Here is a 20,610-nt window from a genome sequence, read left to right as displayed (position 1 = left end):
TACCTAGTGCTTTGCTAATGCCTAACACCCCGTCAAATCTCAACAAATAGTTGCTGACTGGGTGATTGAAACAGTTCTTCTAATTGAGGATTCAGTTCCAGTGTGCAGGTATAACCTAAACACCACATAGTCCACTATATCCTTAAGCCCTTTGACCTTTATTTTTCATTTTACAAATCTTTTTATGTATATACTATACTTCCCTCTTCCCCTTTTTCCTCTTCCCAGTGATGTGTCACAAATTGATGTATTTTTATTGGGTGAGGCCCAGGTAATCTCCCTGTTTATAACTCTGGCCTTTCTGTGAGCAAACACACAAAGTGAACTTTGGTTTATCTCCTACCATAATGTAGCTGCTAATTGCTGGCAGGCAGGCTGTGTCCCATGGGCCACGTGACCAGTGGGGCATGATCAGAAAGGAACGTGGGGAAGAGTGGACTGAGGGACCCAGCTAGAGGCTGTCTAGCCAGAGTTCCTGCCTCCCTCAAAGTGCAGAGTAAAACAAGCAAGCACAAGGAGTATGGTTCTGAGGTAAGCAAAGTCATGAAGATGACACTGCTGGGCTTAGTTTTGTGGTCACTGCTCCTCCATCCAGGGCTGATGTTCTGGACCTCCCAGATCAGTCAGAACTGCAACAATGGCAGCTATGAGATCAGCGTCCTGATGATGAACAACTCGGCCTTCCCAGAGACCTTGGATACCTTGAAAGAAGCGGTGAATGAGGGAGTGCAAATAGTGAGACAGCGTCTGCTCAATGCCGGTAAGAATATGGTCACAGGATCCACCTCCTCCCTGTTACCCCTCTGGGGTCAAAGGGTCGCTTGCATTCTTTGCCTAATCACCCACTCTCCTCTACGGGCTTGTCAGACAACCCCTTTCTATTGCAAGGCAGTAGGTCCTCAGAGAGAAGGATTTAAGTCCTACTGCGTTATGCTCCGTCATAATTCACCCTGCTCTTGGAATGACCCCAGTCCAGAGAATGCCAGATGTTCCCAGCAGTGAAATGCCCCACACGCAACTGGATTGATGGCTCCGTTTCAGGGAGGCATCATGTTCCTTTCTGTAACTCTTCAGAGGCAATATTTGATCTGGACCTGAGAGTTCACAGGGTTACCGGTCAAGAACATGAATTAAGAGAGTTAAATTCAGACAGATGCTGCATCTATTTCTGGGATTTTTAATCCATCTGTTCACTCTTGACATCTCGGCTGGCTATTACATAAGACATAGTCCAGTAAATTTGCAACCAAATTCAGTGTTACAGTTCTTCATTGTATCTATTAATTATTAAAATAAACTTTATAGCATTAGATAAAATATGTAGAATAAAGAGAAAAAATCACCCCTGATCATTTTCAGCCGCCTGGATATCTCCAGTGTCTTTCATATGCTCTCAGGTTCTTGTTTTTAAGAACACGATTAGGATCACTATGGCGTACAAACAATTTTCTAGGGGTGCTTGGATGGCTCAGGTGGTTAAGCTTCCAACTCCTGGTTTCAGCTCAGATCGTGGTCTCACAGTTCATGCCCACATCAGGCTCCATGCTGGGAGTCTGCTTGAGATTCTGTCTCTCCCTCTCTCTCTTGGCCCCTCCCCCACTCATGCTCTCTAAATAAATAAATAAACTTTAAAAAAAAAAGATAAACCAAAACTAAAAAAATTATTAAAAAAAAAAAAGAAACAATTTTCTATCCCGATTTTACTTCACATTATTCTGCAAATGACTTTCCTATAACTGCATAATCTTTATGTGATGTGAGTGGATATGTAATATTCTTTGGAGTAGATATCCTCCCAAATCATCCAGTTATTCCCTACTGTTTGATTTCCCATTGTTTTTAATTTCTCATGGTTATTTAAAATTACTACAATAAGCATTTTCAAATATACAGTTTTTTCCATTCTTTGAGACTAGATTGCCGAAAGTATAATTACTGAGTCAAGGACTATTTCATACGTCTTAATGTTTACTTATGGTTCTAAAGAGGGTATGTCTTGATTTTCTCCATGTAAAACTCTGTGCTAATAAGCTCTTTTCTAGTGCCCAAGCTGCACCGGTTCATTAGGTTCATGCTCTCCTCCCCATGTGGCCAACACAAGGTATATATATGTTTGGTACCTCTGCCGAAGGCTGCACAACTGTCTATGGATGTTATTTAAGCTTTATGCTGTACCTTTCTGTTCCTAGACTGGATGTGTGTGTTCCAAGAAGTTGTCACAAATAAAATTCATATGACCATGAAAAATACAGTAAAATTCTTTGGTAATATAGCAAGAGGTATCATGTATCACATATCTGTGATACCTTTTTGCTGTGCAGTATACATTTCTTCAATCTTGTCCGAGACCAGTTCAGATGTAAATAGCTAGATCTGATCTAGAGCTGTAATGGAACTAGAAGGATTTAATAAAATCCCCTTATTTACCAAGACTGTGGCATCATGGAAAGAAAATTTGATTTGAATTCTGGGGACCTGTATTGGAGTCCTGGCCCCAGACCTTTCTCTTTTTGTGACCCTGGGTGAGCTTTTTCCCTTAGTCTCTCTGAGCCTTGGCTTCCTTGTTTATTGAGTACCCATCATGTCCCAGGTAAGATATATAGCGTCCTTTGTCACCACAGCTGTGTAAGATTGGCATTATTGACACGGTTTCACAGTGGAAGCTTCATAACTTTGCTGAAGTCATACAGGCTGTCTATTTGATACGAAATTCCAACCCCTATCTGTCTGGTTCCAGCTGTCTGGACGCTGTATAATCTTTACCCACCATGAACTAACTTTCTCATTAAAATGAGCCAGTGAAACACGATGGTGAGAAGCAGAGATTTGGAACCAGACAGCTCTTTGTTCATATTCCAGTTTTGTGTCCAACCATTTATCATCAGTGACCTGGAGCAAATTACTTAAGTTTTCTGAGCCTCAATCCCCTTAGCTATAAAATCCCGATAGATAGTAGTTACCTCGTGTGGATATGGTATGAATTAAATGAGGAAATTCATATAAAGTACCCAGTACACAGACTGAAACATAATTAGGAATTCAATAAGTAGCGGTGGTTTTATTGTCATCCCTGTTGTCGTTTTTGTTGAGGATGTTAAAGTTGTGTTATTACTGTGCTGTTGCCACTGTTACCTGAACAAGTTACCAGGATATAAAATAAAGAGTGTAGTATAGTGGTAAGATTTTGATCTCTGGACTCATATAACCTGAATTTGAATTCCTGATCCACCTATCACTAGTTTAATTATAAACACTTTATCAAGTGAGTTATTTATTCTAAGTTCTACTCATCTCATTTATAAAATAGATTCATGGAGCGCCTGGGTGGCTCAGTTGGTTGAGCGTCCAGTTCTTGATTTTGGTTCAGGTCATGATCCCAGGGTTGTGGGATCGAGCCCTGCATCTGGCTCTTGGCTGAGTGTGGAGGCTGCTTAAGACTGTCTCTCTCTCTCTCTCTCTCTCTCTCTCTCTCTCTCTCTCCCTCTTCCTGTGTCCTTCTCCCTTGCTTGTGTGCACTCACTCTAAAATAAAAACCATATATATTATATGTATAATACATATACTCATATATAATAGAGTCATGAATGGATGAGTGGTGACGTGGCTGAATAGATTAAATGAGAGGACAATTTTGAGGGGGATGAAAGAATAAACAGTGATGCCCAGAGTTTTGTATTTAATGATGCATTTTGTTAGATGGATGTTCATGCATGAGAAACTCAAGAAGTACAGGTTGTGATGGAAAGATAGGTTCATGTTCTAAACATACTGAGCATTATTATTTGGGGGAAATTCTAAGACATATACTTAAGGGCTAAACTGAAGAAAATTAAGAGCTCAAATGTTGTGGGTGATGTCCAAACGTAAGAAAACAATATTTTTTCCTAGTGCTTAGGAAATGTCTGTGAGTTTTGAAGAATACCTGGGATTTGATAGACAACATGCAAAAAGAGACTCCTTCCGCCTTAGGACATCACCTTCTCAAGGATGTATGTTTCATGGCTAAGCACACCCAGTTCATACCCTCCAAATGATCTCATGTGCCAAGGGGGCCGCTTTCCTAGGCTCCAGCACCTATATTCAGATTCCCTTTGGTCCAACTCCTTCCTCAAAGCCCTAGGTAGAAGACAAAGGTTCTGAGATTACTCTGTATGCCTTGGCATTCCATCCATCTTCCCAGCCCTGAGATATCATGCTGGGGTAGAGGTGCAGGCAGGAGAAAGATGAGAAACAGCACTTGGGTTTGGGAATTGTTAAGTTTAAAAGTTGAGCTTCGATATGACGTCACTATGTTGTCTGAAAATTTTTCAGTATTTTCTTGAGAAATCACTTGGGATTTGGGGAGATAAAGAGGAAGAGATCCTCCTCTTCCTCTACCAAATTAAAAAACAAAAGCAAACACAGTTTTCACTTAGCCATAAAATGTTGAGAGGCAGCAGCATACTGTACAGCATGTTCTACAGAAGTGGCTCTCAAACTTTTTGATTTCAAGACCTCTTTATGCTCTTAAAAATAATTGTGAGCTCTGTGGAGTTTTGTTTACATGGTTACATGTATCGACAGTTACTATATTGGAAATTAAGGCTGAGAAATGTTGTAAATAGTTGTTTATTGATTCACTTAAAATAATTAGAAACACTTTATCTGGTAACATAAAATAAAATTTCTTATTAAAGAAAACCTGTATTTCTCAAACCAAAAAAACAAAAATAGTGGGGAAAATGGTATTGATTTATACTTTTGTACATCTTTAATGTCAGCCTTAATAAAAAAAATGGCTGGATTCTCATATCTACTTCTACATTTAATCTGTTGCAATAATACATATTATGTAGCCTCTGGAAAACTCTACTATATGCTCGTAAGAGGAGAGTGGAAAAAACAAAGAAGGTCTTAATACGCTTATGAGAATAGCTTTGGCCTCCTGGCCCTCCTGCAGGTTATCTCTGGAGTCTATGGTCTACACTTTGCAAACTGCTATTCTATAGCATATCAGATTCTGGAATCAGACCGTCCTAGGTTCAGAACCCCAGCTGTGTCCCCCTAAGCAAGTTAGTCTACCTCTCCAGACCTCCATTTTCTGATTTTTAAACTAGGAAGACAAAATATCAATTAACCTCATAGGATTCAGGGGAGGATTAAGGATTGAAATAATGCATGCCGAAAAACACAGCCTGATGCTAGGCATCTAGTGACAGAGATCATCCAGTTCTGTTCTACCAACCAATGGATGAGGAACCGGGGCCCCATAGATGAAGTCATTTGTCTGAGATCACACTCAGTGGATGTGAATTTCCCTTCTCCTAGGTCCTGTGCAGGATTTATACTTGGGTTTTGCCGTGCCCATCCAGCATGGGCTGCCTGGACAGTAGGATTTTTAAGTGAGTCATCTTCAGTGCTCCTCATGGTGGCAAGAGGGAGCAGAGCCCTCACAGAGGTTGAGGAGGAGGAGCTAATGTATACATTAACAGCTGCAGGTGTGGTCGTCTTCTGAAAGCCCTGTTTTCATCATGTGACTGTGTACAAGACTGCACTTTACTCCCTGAGTCCTCTTGCTGCTTTCTAAGACAGGCTCAAGCCCTATTTTCTCCTGGTGCCCACATGCCCTCTCCTTTTCTTCTGGGTCCCCAACAGCCTCACTCATACTATTTTCCTGGTTTCATTGACCCCATATGCTCCCTACCGCTGTAAGAATTAGGTAACAAAAAGGGTGTAAAATGTGCAGTATTACGACTGGCATATGGCTATTCGCAAGTGTTAGTTGCTATTAAATCCCTCACTGGTCCCACCTCTTCTATTAATTTTCTTTGGTCTTATTACATTGACCTCTCCTACTTGGCAACTCTTATTTAGATCTCTTACTGAACAGTCTCAGGAAAGTGTTCTTGAATTAACCCTCCCCGCACCCAAAAAAAAAGACAAGAAGTAAAATGCTTCCTAGTCTTAGACCCACCTCTGAGGTGGCTATAGACATGCAAAGATACTTTCATTCTTTGAAAGAACAGGTCTCTGTCTTTAAAAATATTCTTATTTGGGGAGTGCTTGGGTGGCTCAGCCAGTTAAGCAGCAGACTCTTAATTTCGGTTCAGGTCATGATCTCTCCAGTTGAGCCCCGCACTGGGCTCCATGCTGAGTGTGGAGCCTGCTTGAGATTCCGTCTAGCCTTCTCTCTCTGCCCCTCCCCCACTTATTCCCTCTCTCTCTCAAAATAAATATTTTTTTTTTAAATAAACATTCTTATTCGGATGTTCAGAAGAACAATAACTTCTGTTGTTGACATGCTTTACTCTTTTAAAAGTATCAACATTATTACATTTGATAATTCTGGTTTTAATCCCATTTTACATTTGAGGGAACCAAGTTAGAGAAATTCAAATGGCTGGTGCAAGAACACTCAGAACGTCACTCCCTGCAACCAGCAGTATAACTAGCAGCTGAGGTTTCCAGACTTCCTGTATAAGGGCTTGGCACTATTAGGATGCCTCTCTTAGGAATCAAACATTCCTGTGGAATATTTTTTATCGGAAGGAGACAAAATGTAAGGGATAGAGCTTGGTCACATGGTTCCGCTGTCTTTTTATTCTCGTCCAAAATATGGTATCTAGCAATACCAAGGGATATTACCAAGGCTCTTGCCTTGATCTGAAGGCGATCTGTTATCCCAAGATCCTAGACCATGATGTACACAGTTCACTTTGGCTTTGGGGACAGAGCACAGAGGTTCCAGTGTGCACATTGGCAGGAAACAGAACAAGCACCTTGGAACATGAAAGAACAGATATTGTAGTGGCTACATTTTTGTTTTCCTAACACTCTCCAGAACTGTATAGGAAACTTGCTGAGTCTGCAGTTGTGAAAAGAGGAGAGCCTTGAACGTAATGAAAATGTTGTCAAGCTGGGTTGTGGGATGGTTGCACAAATACACATTTACTAAAAATCATTCAATTGTACACTTAAAATGGGTGGCATTTATGGAGGGTAAATTATACCTCAATAAAGCTGTTGAGAGAGAGACAGAGAGACAGAGACAGAGAGGCAGAAATAAAAGAGACAGAGAGAGGAAAGAAGTGACAGGTAGTGATATAAGAACTCAGAACTCAAATATTCCTGGGCCTGAAGATGCATATCCATTTTTTTCCTGGGATCAGCTGACAAAAGGTAAATCTCATGGCTATAAACTACCGAAAAATAACATGTTTTCTCTTTTCCCTCATTTCTGGATAACAGGCATAAATGTGACTGTGAATGCTACCTTTATCTATTCGAATAGTTTGATTTACAAGTCAAGTGACTGCCGGAGTAGCACCTGTGAAGGTCTTGACCTACTCAGGGAAATTTCAGTAAGTAAATGCTTTTGTAGGTGTAGCTCACACCTCTTAGTACAGGGAGATCACGGTGTGAGACTTGAGCACCCGTCTGTGAGCATTTCTTATGTCATCTCTAGCCACATAGCTGAGTGTTTTGGAGACAGGGTAATCTGACTTTATCCCCGTATATTTCCCAAGAGATGAGGGCCCTCTGGGAATACAGGAAAGTCGGGAGAATCTACTGTGTTCTAGCTCTACACTTTCAGTGTTATGGAGGGGACTTATTTTGTTTTAAATTGTTTCCAAAACCTTTTAAAAATGTGAATGTTGGCATTAATTGGTTTTCTTCTGTGTCCCTCGGGAAATACCTGAGGGATTCTAAAGCCCTGTACCAGAGGTCTCTGTTTCAGGTCATAACCGTAGATGCAGTCACGGGTTAATTGCTTAAGAGCTGAATCTGAAACCTAATTTTAAAGTAGTAACTGTAACGTTAAAGGGTGGAAATGGGAGGGGAAAGATTCTTGCCTACTCCCTCCTCCTAACTCCCCACCTCAGCCCGGGCTTTATGGAGCAAAAGAATGTCCTAACCTCTCCAGAGGCCGCAAGGTGTGTGAGAAGACCTTTTTACTACCAGAAACCCAGGGAAAGGTTCTAGAAGCAGAGCACTGGACATAGAACCATGGCTCTAAATCTTTAATCGATAGCATTACACCAACCAGACAGGTAGACTCACATGGGGAAGAGTGGTTGATGACAGCAGTCATTCTCAATCTTGGGAGGGCCAGGGATGAGCGAGGGGAGTTTAACAAACTCCACTTTATGATGCTAGGAGTGTGCATTTCTTCCTTCCACCTCTTGAGAGGGAGGCATACCCTGGTTTTCTAAGACTAGGGATGGGATGTTCCTAATCACGTTCCTCTTGATAAATAGTGCAAGACACGATCTATAGTCACCCAACTGGTCACACTGCATTTTGTTCTCTTTAGCCCTGTTTCATAGCCCTCCCTAAAAGTAAAACTTGCCCTCATCCCCCAAAGCGCCTCCAAATCTAGCCTCTCCTCAGTCTGGCCCACAGGTATGTCTCATGGTACAGTCTATCAGTCCTTCCTATCCCGCCCTGCATCCTCCTCTTGACAAAGAACCCAGGTTCACCTTCATCCTTCTTACCTTCAGCAGAATACCCTTCCTTCCACCTGCAGCACCTTCTCTTTCTCAGATTTCTTTATCCCTTAGTGTCCCGTGCCCAACCCAAGGCACCATGAGTTGCTCCTTTCTTGAGAGGCCTACTTTCTAACCTTCTAGAGGCCTTTTTCATTGCCACTTCTTTCCTGTCCATTTACTCATTGCTTTTATTTCAGAGACTGAGTTTTCTTTTTCTTTTTTTCCCCTACAGAATAAAAAACAGATGGGCTGTGTCCTTGTGGGGCCCTCGTGTACATATTCCACCTTCCAGATGTAGTAAGTAGTTTGGTTTGTTGTTTTAGTGCCACCGTAAGTTGAAGTCAGGACATGGTATCACTATTTAAATGATTTATCAAACAGAAGTCTAGTCAAGGCAACACAATCAGAGGTGTTGGAACCCTCACATTTTTCTACTTCTCTGTAAGTGTCATTCCCTTGTCCAGGTAGCTCTACCTTTGCTTACCATGAGGTGAAGGACAGTAGCTATTCACATCCAGTTACTAACATCTGAGCCTGAGAGGCAACATGGTATAGGTAAAAAGAGTCCTGACAGGGAACAGAGAAGACAATTAACTTGGATAATTTGAGGAGTTAATGAAGGAAATCTTTACTAAAGTATGAGCAGAGGAAACACACAGGAAAGTACAACACCCTGGGCATTAGCAGGGCTTGGTTCTATCCTTAGGTCCTCAGAATAAGGGAAGTAGAAAGGTACTCAATTCACAGCACTGAGGATTATATAATTAACATATTAAAGTACCTTGCACAGTGCCTTTTTCAGCTTAGGGAAAAAAAACACTTCCAATATATTCTATAATAAAAACATTTTTCTGCCTTGGCGAAAATCACCCTCATTCTTCCATTCATTTTACTCAGTGTAATTCTCGCCACCATGAAACATTTTGTTCTGCCGGATCACACCTTCCCTAAATCTAAAGCCCTCTTCTTTGCCTGTGTTTCATCTGTTCAGTCTTCCCCTGAATCAAGGATCACCTTTGTCTACACAGAGAAAACTACACTAAAGGACCCCCATGCAATAGATTTTGGAAGGTCACATTAAATTTCTGAAATTTCTGTTGCAAAGTCTGCCTCTGACACCTCCTACCAGCTGTACAAATACTCTGAGATGTTCACACCCACTGCATGCCACGGAAGCACATTCTCAGCTCATCTTCCCTACTAAAATACAGGCAAATACAGATTCTTCTTCCATTCATTCCCAGTCGTCATCTAATCTGACCACTTGTTGCTTTGCCATAGAATGTGCTCAGAAGGAAAGGAGGAGTAGGAAAATTGATTGACTATTTATGAAACCTTTTGTGTGCAAAGAAGCACTTTGGTTTTGTCTGAGTAGAGAAATTAAGTAAAACACAGCCCCCTGCCCAGTAAAATAGAGAAGACAACAAGAGCATTGGTAACCAGTACAAGGCAGAGTATAATAAGCTTAATTGAAGAAACACAAACAAGAAGCTGTGGGGTTCAGAGAAGAAAGGAGCTCCCTCTGGTTGGAAGAGTTTAGCTCAAGAGGGGAAGGATTTCTTGAAGGAGATGGAATACAAGTTGAGTGTTGAAGCATAGGTGAGATTTTAATGAGTAGAGATGAGGAGTTAAGGATCCCAGCCAGGCAGAGGGTAAGTGGGTGTAAAAGCAAAGAAGCAGAGAAGTGTAGACATTTTGTGAAAGTCAGTATCAACCAGTGTGCAAGAGATGAGTAGGGGGATAACAGATAAAACTAGAAAAATTAAGTAGGGCTCTATTGGGGAGGTCACAAGTTCCAGGCGAGGGAAGCAGATTTAATTAGATTTGCATCAGAAACAACTTAGATGGTGCGGGGAAGTGCCATAAGAAGCAGCTCAACTTCGGGAAGAATAAGTGATAACAGTGTACAGGAAAGACTAGAGCACACAGGAGACACTGATGGGGAAAGTCATCAGGGGAGGAGGAGAGCTGAATTAGCATGCAAACAGTTGACCTGGAAAGGAAGGAGAGCCTTTAAAGATATTTAAGGGTAGAATAACTGACAACTGATTTGATACCTGATTGGATGTCAGAGTGAGGGATGGAAAGTGTTCAAAAAACACTAAAAGAAATGAAGAAAGGTTTTGAAAAATGAAAAGAAAAGATACATTTGACTGTGAACATAGGGAGTTTAAGTGCAAGCAGGACACCTAGCGCTCAAGATGAAAGGGAGGTTTTGTTTTCCTTCCTTTATCAAGTGCACATTGACGGTGCACATATGACCCAGGCAGACTGGAGATATGGAGGTGCATAAGCCAGACGTGATCTGTGCCTTCATGGAGCTTGCAGTCTAGTGGAGGAGGCAGATAGTAAACACATACTGACCCAAAAATTACCTGGTCGCAGGTGTCAGTGAAAGGTTTTTCTGATGGCTGAAGGGATCTTTAATCCAGGACCCGATGCATGAATGAGAGTCAGCCAGGCAAAGAGCCAAGGGGACCAGCATTTCTGGCATATGTCAAGGCCCTGATGATGGCCCATCCTCTGTTTTCTTAGCCCTACTCCCCAAAGGCCATATGTCCCAGCCCCGATGTTATGACCACCCCCTCCTTTTAGAATAAATTGGAACCAAGCCACATTATACATGAAAATATGCAGAGTATCTTAAAACATAACATATGCTCAATAAACGTTTTAAAATTTACCTGTGTGGGAGGGACACCTATTTAAGTTAGAAACCTGCTTGAGTGACCCTATTTCATTCTTACCGCTTATAACCAACCACAGGAAACAGTTTGAAACAGTTTAAAGAGGGATTGTATTTGTGCTACTGAAGTTAATCCTGATGTTTGTTTCTTTCTCACTTCTTGGCATAGCCTTGACACAGATTTGAACTATCCCATGATTTCAGCTGGGAGTTTTGGATTATCTTGTGACTACAAAGAGACTTTAACCAGGCTGCTGTCTCCAGCTAGGAAGCTGATATACTTCTTGGTTAACTTTTGGAAGGCCAATAATTTGCCATTCAAAAATTTTTCTTGGAACACTGCGTATGTTTTCAAAAATGGCACCGAGACTGAGGACTGTTTCTGGTGAGCAGGACCATTAATATGCTTCTGGTACTTGCCATAGAGAGAGGCCACAGAATCCTGGCAGGCCATCCGGTTATTATCAGATGCACCTTCCATCTGAAGCAGCACTGGGAATGGACACCAGCCCACTTTCTAACACACAAATAAACGCAAAAGGGCCAAAGGAAACATGGTATAAATACAATCAACATGTATCACATTTGCAGCACTCTAGCTTTCAAAGTACTTTCACATTACTTTTATTGATCCCCTATAGTAAATCCTCTAAAGAAAGGAAAACAAGTACAAGTTCCATTTTACAGATAAGGAAAGTGAAAAACAATGGTTACTGCTTTCACATTACTGTGAAAGATGTGATACCAGAGAATATGCATTCTGCCAATACCTACAGCTAGTTAGAAATAATTTGTCTCACGATCGCTCAGAGGAATAAGTGGAGCGGGAGGAGAGCAGGATATCAGGCACCATTGCTAAAATAAAATTACAAGGTTCACACAACTCCAGCACAGGTGGCAGAAGGAATCTTTTGGTTGTGTTACTGTCTACACCACCACGATGGTGCTTGCTTCTGCAGTCTCTCTCCACCGAAGTATGTGGAATAGTAAGGGTACCACTGGGAATGCACATCTAGGGACCTAAAAAGTCAACCTTAAGGCCTCTTCCTGGAAATTTCGAGGTAAGCTTAGAGCCCATAAAGGTCCATTTCATTGGGAAGATAAATGATTCCTATCAACTCTGAATTTTTGCACTGTCGACTCAAAGGTTTCAACTTATCTGTGATAATGGGGTTTATAGAACAAAGTAGCCTTCCTTCTGCAGATAGCAGGAAGCTATTATAAACAACCCACCAAATGTCTCCTATTTGTATATATACATGAAGATGCCCTAAAACTTATCCTTATATCTTTACCAAACTAGATCCCACCATCCAAACTATTGATATCATGATGTGTATCATCTGTTGCGTTGATTGTGGAAATGAAGTTTAGATGAACAAGTCCCACAACAGATCTGTAAACAATGAGCAAACAACATGGAAGGTCATGCAGAAACCAAACTTGTTTCTTAGAGTTTCTCTTTTCTCTGTTCTAGGTACCTCAATGCTCTGGAGGCTGGAGTTTCCTATTTTTCTCAGGAACTTAGCTTCAAGGATATGTTGAGGGGAAATGACCAGTTTCAGGATATCTTAATGAACCAGAACAGGAAAAGCAATGGTAAGGGGACATGGAGATAATTTTTTGCCAACTTCTTCCTCACTACTACTACATCTTTAAGAGTCATTTTGCCAAATCTACGAGTACAGAGTTATCATCATTACCTCTATATATTTTGTTTATCTGGGGAGATCGGCAGTTGCATGCAACTCCATTATATTGGTCCTTCTGCCGATTAAAACCTTTTCCTATGAGAGAAAGGAGAAAAGTAGTGTTGAATAAATACATTAGCATCATGAAAGTAATAATGATGCTAAAGTCTAGCTTGTATAAACCAAAATGATATCATGACCCACCATCGATAAACTGCTTTTTATTTATTTATTTTTTAATGTTTTTTTAAATTTATTTTTGAGACAGAGAGAGAGCATGAGCAGGGGAGGGGCAGAGAGAGAGGGAGGGAGACACAGAATCTGGAGCAGTCTCCAGGCTCTGAGCCATCAGCACAGAGCCCGATGAGGGGCTCAAACTCACGGACTGTGAGATCATGACCTGAGCTGAAGTCGGACGCTTAACAGACAGAGCCACCCAGGTGCCCCGATAAACTGCTTTTTAAATTCACCTCAATCTAATCTATTATTGGATTTATGACTAATCCTCACACATTCTGAACCCTGGTCCCCTGATGACCAAGAGGATATGTTTACTGATTATCTGGCCTAAAGCAAAACTACAAGGTTAGCATATCATCTCATTTTCCTCTAATGTATATCCCACATGCCTAGTGATCTCCCAGTGACAGGTCAAATGTGGGATAAAATCATGCTCACTAAGCTGTGAGGTGATTTGTTTCACTTTCCAAGAATTCTCTTTACAAATAAGAATAAATCAGAAGCAAAGGGATCAACTGTGGACATTTCTTATGAGGGAACGTGCTTGTGTGGTAAGAATTCCTAGCATCACTCAAATCATCATCTACTGTCATTATTTAAGTATTTGCCATAATCAGAACCCTCCATGTACAAATCATTGGCAAGATGTGGGGAGAAAGAAGTATAGATGTCCCTAAAAAGAAGTATTCATGTCTCTAAGGAGTTTATTGGACAACATAGTATATAAAAAGATCCAATGTACCCCAACTCCTCTTTCTCATAGAGTCATGCATTTGGGAAATCTGATTCCAATGAGTACGAGAGCTCACAGAACAGATTGAACCCTGCCACTGAAATCACTAAGACTGAGTTCTGAGTTAAGAAGCTACAAGCAAAGCCCAAGGAACATGGGCTTGTTCAGGAACATGACATAAATTCACCCATTAATTTTTCTATAACTTTTTGAAGCACTTAACAATTGGTGAGGTGCACTTATCAATGAAAATAGTTTATGTAACTCCTGTAACCTGGTATAATGGAATAAACACTGAGCTGGATTCATAAACTTGCATATTAGAGCTCTGCCATCTACTAGTTCTTTAACCCTTTAACATCTTGTCTTCCAGGCTCTTTAAATCAATAAAGTTAAGGGAATGGACTAGAGGATTCTTTTTAAGATTCCATGCAGCTCTACTCAGACTCTATGACTGTAAACAGAAAAAAGCAAGGGAGAGAGTAATTGAGGAATTGGTGTTAACCTTGAAACATAAATGTAGCACAGACTTACTGGGTTCAGATTCAGGCGCCTGGTTCCCATGTGTTTGAATGTAGACCATTGTGTATTTCTCTCCTTGTTTTGCTGTCTCTTCTCTAGTGATTGTTGTGTGTGGTACACCAGACACGATCAACTCCCTCAAGGGTGACCGGGCAGTGGCTGAAGATATTGTGATTATTCTAGTGGATCTATTCAAGTAGGTGTAATATTGGAAAGAATTCTCTTTTCAGAAAGGAAATACTCCCAGGATTTCCAGAAGAGACATTCTCTTTTCTCTGGTTTTGCACTGACTTACATGGGATTCGGTATGATCAAGTTTCATTCTTGCATCACAGCCTCATTTTTGTTTAATTGATTGTAACCTTAGCAGATATGCATATCTTTGATATCACTATCATGTCTAAATACAGAAATTTCATGACCCGTTAAATCTACATGTCCATTCATCTACAAGGATCTTGGTCCCCAGCCTGATTTTAAGGTCTTTCCAGGCCGTGATAAATCAACTAATAACCCAATCCAATAGCATTATTTTCAGGAATGTGGGACATATCTCTGCTTTCTTTTGCTAATGGCCTTTGATCCTAGATGACTTATCCTTTGCCACCTTTGTAAGAGGAAAGTTCCAATTAAATGACTGCTTCTCTGCCCTGTGTGGTTTAGTCATGGGTGGCAATTTTATTCTCTGTAATTCTCTAGAGCAAAGGAGAGAAAATTCTGGAGGATAGATACTTTCTTTCTTTCTTTTTTCTTTAAAACATAAATGTAGTACAGAGATACTGTTCTTTCTTTCTTTCTTTCTCAATTTTTATTTTTTAAATTCAAATATAAATAATATGCAGTGTTATATTTTACCACTCATCTTCTAATATGGTTGGAGACCCTACAAACCTTGCCAAGGTAGTATCTGAGTCAGATTAAACTTATAGAAGTTGTCACCGGTACACCTGTGCTTCTTGCCCCATCAGCTAGATCGTATGACATCACTTATCTGCCTGCACCATTAATCATTACCTGTCTGTACTTAGCCTAGACAATGTTACTGCACTGCATATTTCCCATATTTGCCTAGTCATTTCACCCACACTAAATGTACGTGTCACAGTGTTAAGAGGAAGGAAACATAGGGACTGCAGGTCTGTTTGACTACTATTTGTTCACGAAGATAGTCTTATCAATCAACTTAGCCTTTTAGTTGCAAAATACAGGAAAGAGGACAAAGTTATCAACATTTCACTCCTACAACCACATCGACAGCTGCTCTGGCAGTTGCTTTGCTCTGTGGTAGGAGTTCTCAATGTAGCCAAGCTGGTGTGATTTTACTATCAGCGAATCCTCAACCCAGGGCAAAAGTGTAGGCCTTCCTTTGTCACTGGTCTTTAAGGACACCTGGCTATGTTTTTGGTAGATCATGAGCTTCATTTGAAAATAGACATAACTTGGTCTCAAATTCTAATTCTGACACTTGTGGTTCATTTGACTCTTGGGTATTACTTAATCTTGAGATTAAATCTTCTCATTTGTAAACTGAGAATAAAGATACTCACTTCATAGGAGTGCTCTTAGGATTAGATGTGATAATATGAGGAAAATATTCAACCTAGTCCTCAGTGCATAGATGTGTTCACCTACCGTTTGAATAGTAAATGATGGTCATCTTAGTTATAGCAGTTCCAACATGTTAGATTCTTTGCATATTAAAACATTCAAATGATTTGGAAGCTTAGAAACCATACGACTTGCAGCACAATCTCAGACAGTATTGAGGGTCCACAATGTGCCAAATATCACCTAGGAGCTGAGGATACGAGGATCAATACACTAATATCAAGGAGCTGACAGTGTTAGAGAAAATGTTTAGTCTTTCTTAAAGAAAAGAAAGACTCCACACATAAACCAAAGGTCAGTAAGCCTTGAAAGTGAGCCCTAGCTCGCATGTCCAGAGCCTAAAAAACTCCTTCAAAGAGGTATCTGTGTTCTGATCTTCCTTTCCACTTGTGTATGTGAATGACAGCTGCCTAAGCCCTCTTACTCAACTTAGCATGTTAGGAGAAAATAAACCTATCTGGGGGAAAGCAGAAAGTTTTTCAGGCTACTGGAAAAAAATGTTTTAAACTATTTCTAGGCTGATGCTATAGTTTGTGGGAATTGTGGAAGCTCCATATCTGGTTTTGGAGGAACCTAATTTTCATGAGGAACTTGTGCTTCTTAATACAGTAACGTATACTTTGCGGATAATGTCACCGCCCCAGACTATATGAAAAATGTCCTTGTCCTGACATTGCATCCTGAGAATTCCACCTCAAATAGCTCTTTCTCCAAAAGTTTATCATGGGTAAGTTTCATGGGTATATACTATTCTTTTCTTTGTCAAGGGTAATATATTATTCTCCTATGCAGGACCCAAATTCTAAAGTAAGCAATTTTTTTTTTTACTCTCATTCACTCAACAGATATTAACTGAGACCAACTACATGCAATAGCAGGATTACTGATATTAAAACTCTTACTATAGGGGCGCCTGGGTGGCTCAGTCGGTTAAGCGTCCGGCTTCGGCTCAGGTCATGATCTCACAGTCTGTGAGTTCAAGCCCCGCGTTGGGCTCTGTGCTGACAGCGCAGAGCCTGGAGCCTGTTTCGGATTCTGTGTCTCCCTCTCTCTCTGCCCCTCCCCTGCTCATGCTCTGCCTCTCTCTGTCTCAAAAATAAATAAAAACATTTTAAAAAATTTTTTTAATTAAAACAAACAAACAAACAAACAAAAAAAAAACCTCTCTTACTATAGGTCACTGTGCTGGGCTTTGGACCAGCACGACAATGCACACTCTGTAATATTGGAATGGAAGTGACAATGTGGGAAGACAGGAAGAAGCCCCACTAACTTAGGGAAGGTAGAAACTAAACAATGTACCTAAAGCAACTTTCCGCTGGGGCCAATATCAAAATTCTACCTTTAAAGATATATATTCCTAGGTTAAGACATTGTCCTCTATTATAATTAAGTTGGCCATTGTTTAAATTTGTCCAGGAGAGTCATGTTTATTCCTCTTATCCAGCATTTCATCTGGTTTAGCACTGATTCCAGAAAAAAAAGAAAGAAAGAAAGAAAGAAAGAAAGAAAGAAAGAGAGAAAGAGAGAAAGAAAGAAAGGAAGAAAGAAAGAAAAGAAAACCTCCAATTGGACATTAAATCATGGCCACCTTATTATAATACAGGGGCCCCTGACCCTAATACTCCATTAGGCCTTGTCAGTCACTATACCTTAGCTTGATTAAATTCATCAAATGTATTCTGCCCTCAGAGTCAGTTGAGAGCAGGTTAGGACTGGGAAGAAGAGGGAAGAAGCAGTCCCGAGGACCCTGAACAACCTTGGGATGGCAAGCCATGGGCCAGACCTGAAGAGCTATAAGGGAAGTTGGGTACCTTGGGGAGTACAACGGTTTTTTCCTAGACTAGAAATTCTAAACCCTCTTTTTCACAATGCTGCAAAAATTTGGAGCTGCAACCACTTTGGAAGTTGGGGTTTTTTTTTTAATTTTTTTTAATCTTTATTTTAATTTTTGAGAGAGACAGAGACAGAGCATAAGCAGAGTGGGGAGAAGAGAGAGAGGGAGACACAGAATCTGAAGCAGGCTCCAGACTCTGAGCTGTCAACACAGAGCCTGATGCAGGGCTTGAACTCATGGACCACGAGATCATAACCTGAGCCAAAGTCGGATGCTTAACCTACTGAGCCACCCAGACCCCCCGGGGATTGGGTCTTAACTGGATTCTTTTTATCTCATCAAATGATGATTTCAGCAAAAGACACTGAAACCAATGAGAGGCGTTTTATTTTTTCTCTTTATATTTTCCAGCAAATGCACTTCTGTGTGTAATATTCAGATATCACTCACGCAGCTTCTAGGCTCTGTTGAAAGTGTGATTCTTAACAGGTGGACAGTCCAAAATGCCCAAGCTGACAGAATTCACTTAGTCTCAGGGGGCACAAGACTTTTAATCCATAGCCCAACTCTGTGAAGATCGCAACTGTCGAGAATCGTTTCTAAAGCAGGTTCATTGGTATCCAATCAAAACTCTTCCTGTTCTATTCAGGGTACTGAAGGGCAGGGAATTGTTTTTACTGTTGTTCTCTTTTACTCTCTGTGAAAACATTAAAGTACAAGCAAGCATTTTTTTCTGTATAAAATCCCATAAGAATTATGAAAATGTTGTCTGTTGTTCTTCCTGGTTGAAATAATAGATTTCACCATCATGGGAAGGAAGTACCTCCCTAAAGGAAGTGTTTCAGGTTTATTGATCCCAAGGAAATGCAAAATTTTGACACAAGGATAATAAAAGAACCCTGGTTCAAGGACATATTTTCCAAAAGATTACTTTTACTACCATCCCTATAATTCTCCTAATATGCCTTTACCTTTCCGGTTACTCTGCTGACCCCAAGAATGTTTTGTTCCAGGTTCAAGACCAGAATCTCTTTTTTGGGACTCAAAAGATTTTTCTTTCTCATTCAGGCAAAAAATGGCTTTGCTCTTGCCTACTTGAATGGAATCTTACTCTTTGGACACATGCTGAAGATATTTCTTGAAAATGGAGAAGCTATTACCACCCCCAAATTTGCTCATGCCTTCAAGAACCTCACTTTTGAAGGTACTGGTCTCCTAAGAGCAAACAACAGCAACAAAACTTACACTTTACAGAAAGCTGGAGAAATATGGGCTTTGTGGATGGACTTAGGGAAACAAAGAGGGGGTTTGGCAATAGATGGATCAACAGCTAAATAACTTTGAACTTGGAGGCAAACATCACTGCATAAATTTTGGGGTTGCTGTTCTCAATATCTTGGACCCCAGGTGATGCTTTAGGATTTCAGAATTTTTCAATCCCAAAGAAAGGGCAAATGGCTTGGACTTTGTATTTATAACAGGCTCATCACAGGGCATTTTGGTCAGTGATGTCCCGAAAATGCTTAGAGACTAGGGAGAAGAGAAATCTCTGCCATTTGATTTTGGTCCTTCCATATCTCCTTTCTATCATTTAGGGATCTGGGACCCTGTGTCACCACTCAAACTACCATAACCTCTCATAACAACACCATCCCAAAGCTCCCAACACATGTTCCTGAGTGTGAAGTAGCATCTTATTGTAATTTTGATTTACATTTCCCTAATGATTAGCAATATCAAGCACCTTTTCATGTGCTTATTGGCCTTATTGGCCATTTGTATATGTTCTTTAGAAAATGTGTCTTCAGTCCTTTGCCCCTTTTTGAATTGAATTGTTTGGGTTTTTTGTCTGGATATTAATAGCTAATCAGATGTATGATTTGCAAATATTTTCTCCTATTTTGTGAGTTGCCTTTTTACTCTGTTGATAATGTGTATGTTTGCATATGTTCTTTAGAAATTGTCTCTTCAGTCTTTTTGCTCCTTTTTGAATTGTTTTTTTTTTTGTCTAGCTATTAATAGTGAATCAGATATATGATTTGCAAATATTTTCTCCTATATTGTGAGTTGCCTTTTTACTCTGTTGATAATGTCTTCATGCACAAAGTTTTTAAATCTTCATGAAGTCCAGTGTGCCTAATTTTTCACTGGTTGCCTTTGCCTTTGGTATCATATCTAAGAAATCACTGCCAAATCTAATGTCATGAAACTTTTGCTCTGTGTTTTCTTCTAAGTTTTATAGTTGTAGGCCTTACATTTAAGTCAGGATGGATTTTGAGCTATGTGGATATCTAATTTTCCCAGCACCATTTGCTGAAAAGACTCTTTCCCCCCATTGAATGGTCTTGTCACCCTTAGTGAAAATTATTTGACCATATATGTAAGGGTTTATTTCTGAACATCCTATTCCATTCCATTTGTGTATACATCCGAGTTTATGCCAATACCATACTATTGATTACTGTAGCTTTGTAGTAAGTTTTGACATTAAGACGTGAGTCCTTCAGCTTTGTTCTTCTTTTTCAATTGTTTTGGCTATTTAGCATCTCTTGAAATTCCATATGAATTTTAAGATGGCTTTTCCTATTTCTGCAAAAAAAATTATTGAGATTTTGACAGGGATTGCATTAAATTTATAGGCTGCTTTGGGTAATACCGATTTCTTAATGATATTAATTCTTCTATTACATAAACATGGGAAGTTTCCATTTATTAATATCTAATTTTTTGCAGAAATGTTTTGGAGGTTTTTTTTTGTACAAGTCTTTCACCTTGGTTAAGTAAATTCTTAAGTATTTTATTCTTTTTGATACTATCATAAATGG

At 40.1% G+C, this 20,610-nt stretch overlaps 1 protein-coding gene across 1 annotated transcript in view; it reads left to right on the top strand.

Annotated features, from left to right (window-relative positions):
* The first annotated feature begins 543 nt into the window (after positions 1 to 543).
* Positions 544 to 20,610, top strand: part of GUCY2C (guanylate cyclase 2C) — a 68,640-nt gene continuing 48,573 nt past the window's right edge. Inside the window, exons 1-8 of the mRNA XM_007082767.3 lie at positions 544 to 760; positions 7,228 to 7,340; positions 8,701 to 8,765; positions 11,324 to 11,539; positions 12,632 to 12,753; positions 14,440 to 14,536; positions 16,558 to 16,675; positions 18,854 to 18,989. Coding sequence (XP_007082829.1) covers positions 544 to 760; positions 7,228 to 7,340; positions 8,701 to 8,765; positions 11,324 to 11,539; positions 12,632 to 12,753; positions 14,440 to 14,536; positions 16,558 to 16,675; positions 18,854 to 18,989 — 1,084 coding nt within the window. The remainder of the gene's footprint in view (positions 761 to 7,227; positions 7,341 to 8,700; positions 8,766 to 11,323; positions 11,540 to 12,631; positions 12,754 to 14,439; positions 14,537 to 16,557; positions 16,676 to 18,853; positions 18,990 to 20,610) is intronic.

This window comes from Panthera tigris, chromosome B4 (assembly GCF_018350195.1).
Source record: "Panthera tigris isolate Pti1 chromosome B4, P.tigris_Pti1_mat1.1, whole genome shotgun sequence".
Lineage (NCBI taxonomy): Eukaryota > Metazoa > Chordata > Mammalia > Carnivora > Felidae > Panthera > Panthera tigris.
The sequence above is the reverse complement of the archived record's forward strand: the minus strand, read 5'-3'. Positions and strand labels throughout refer to the sequence as shown.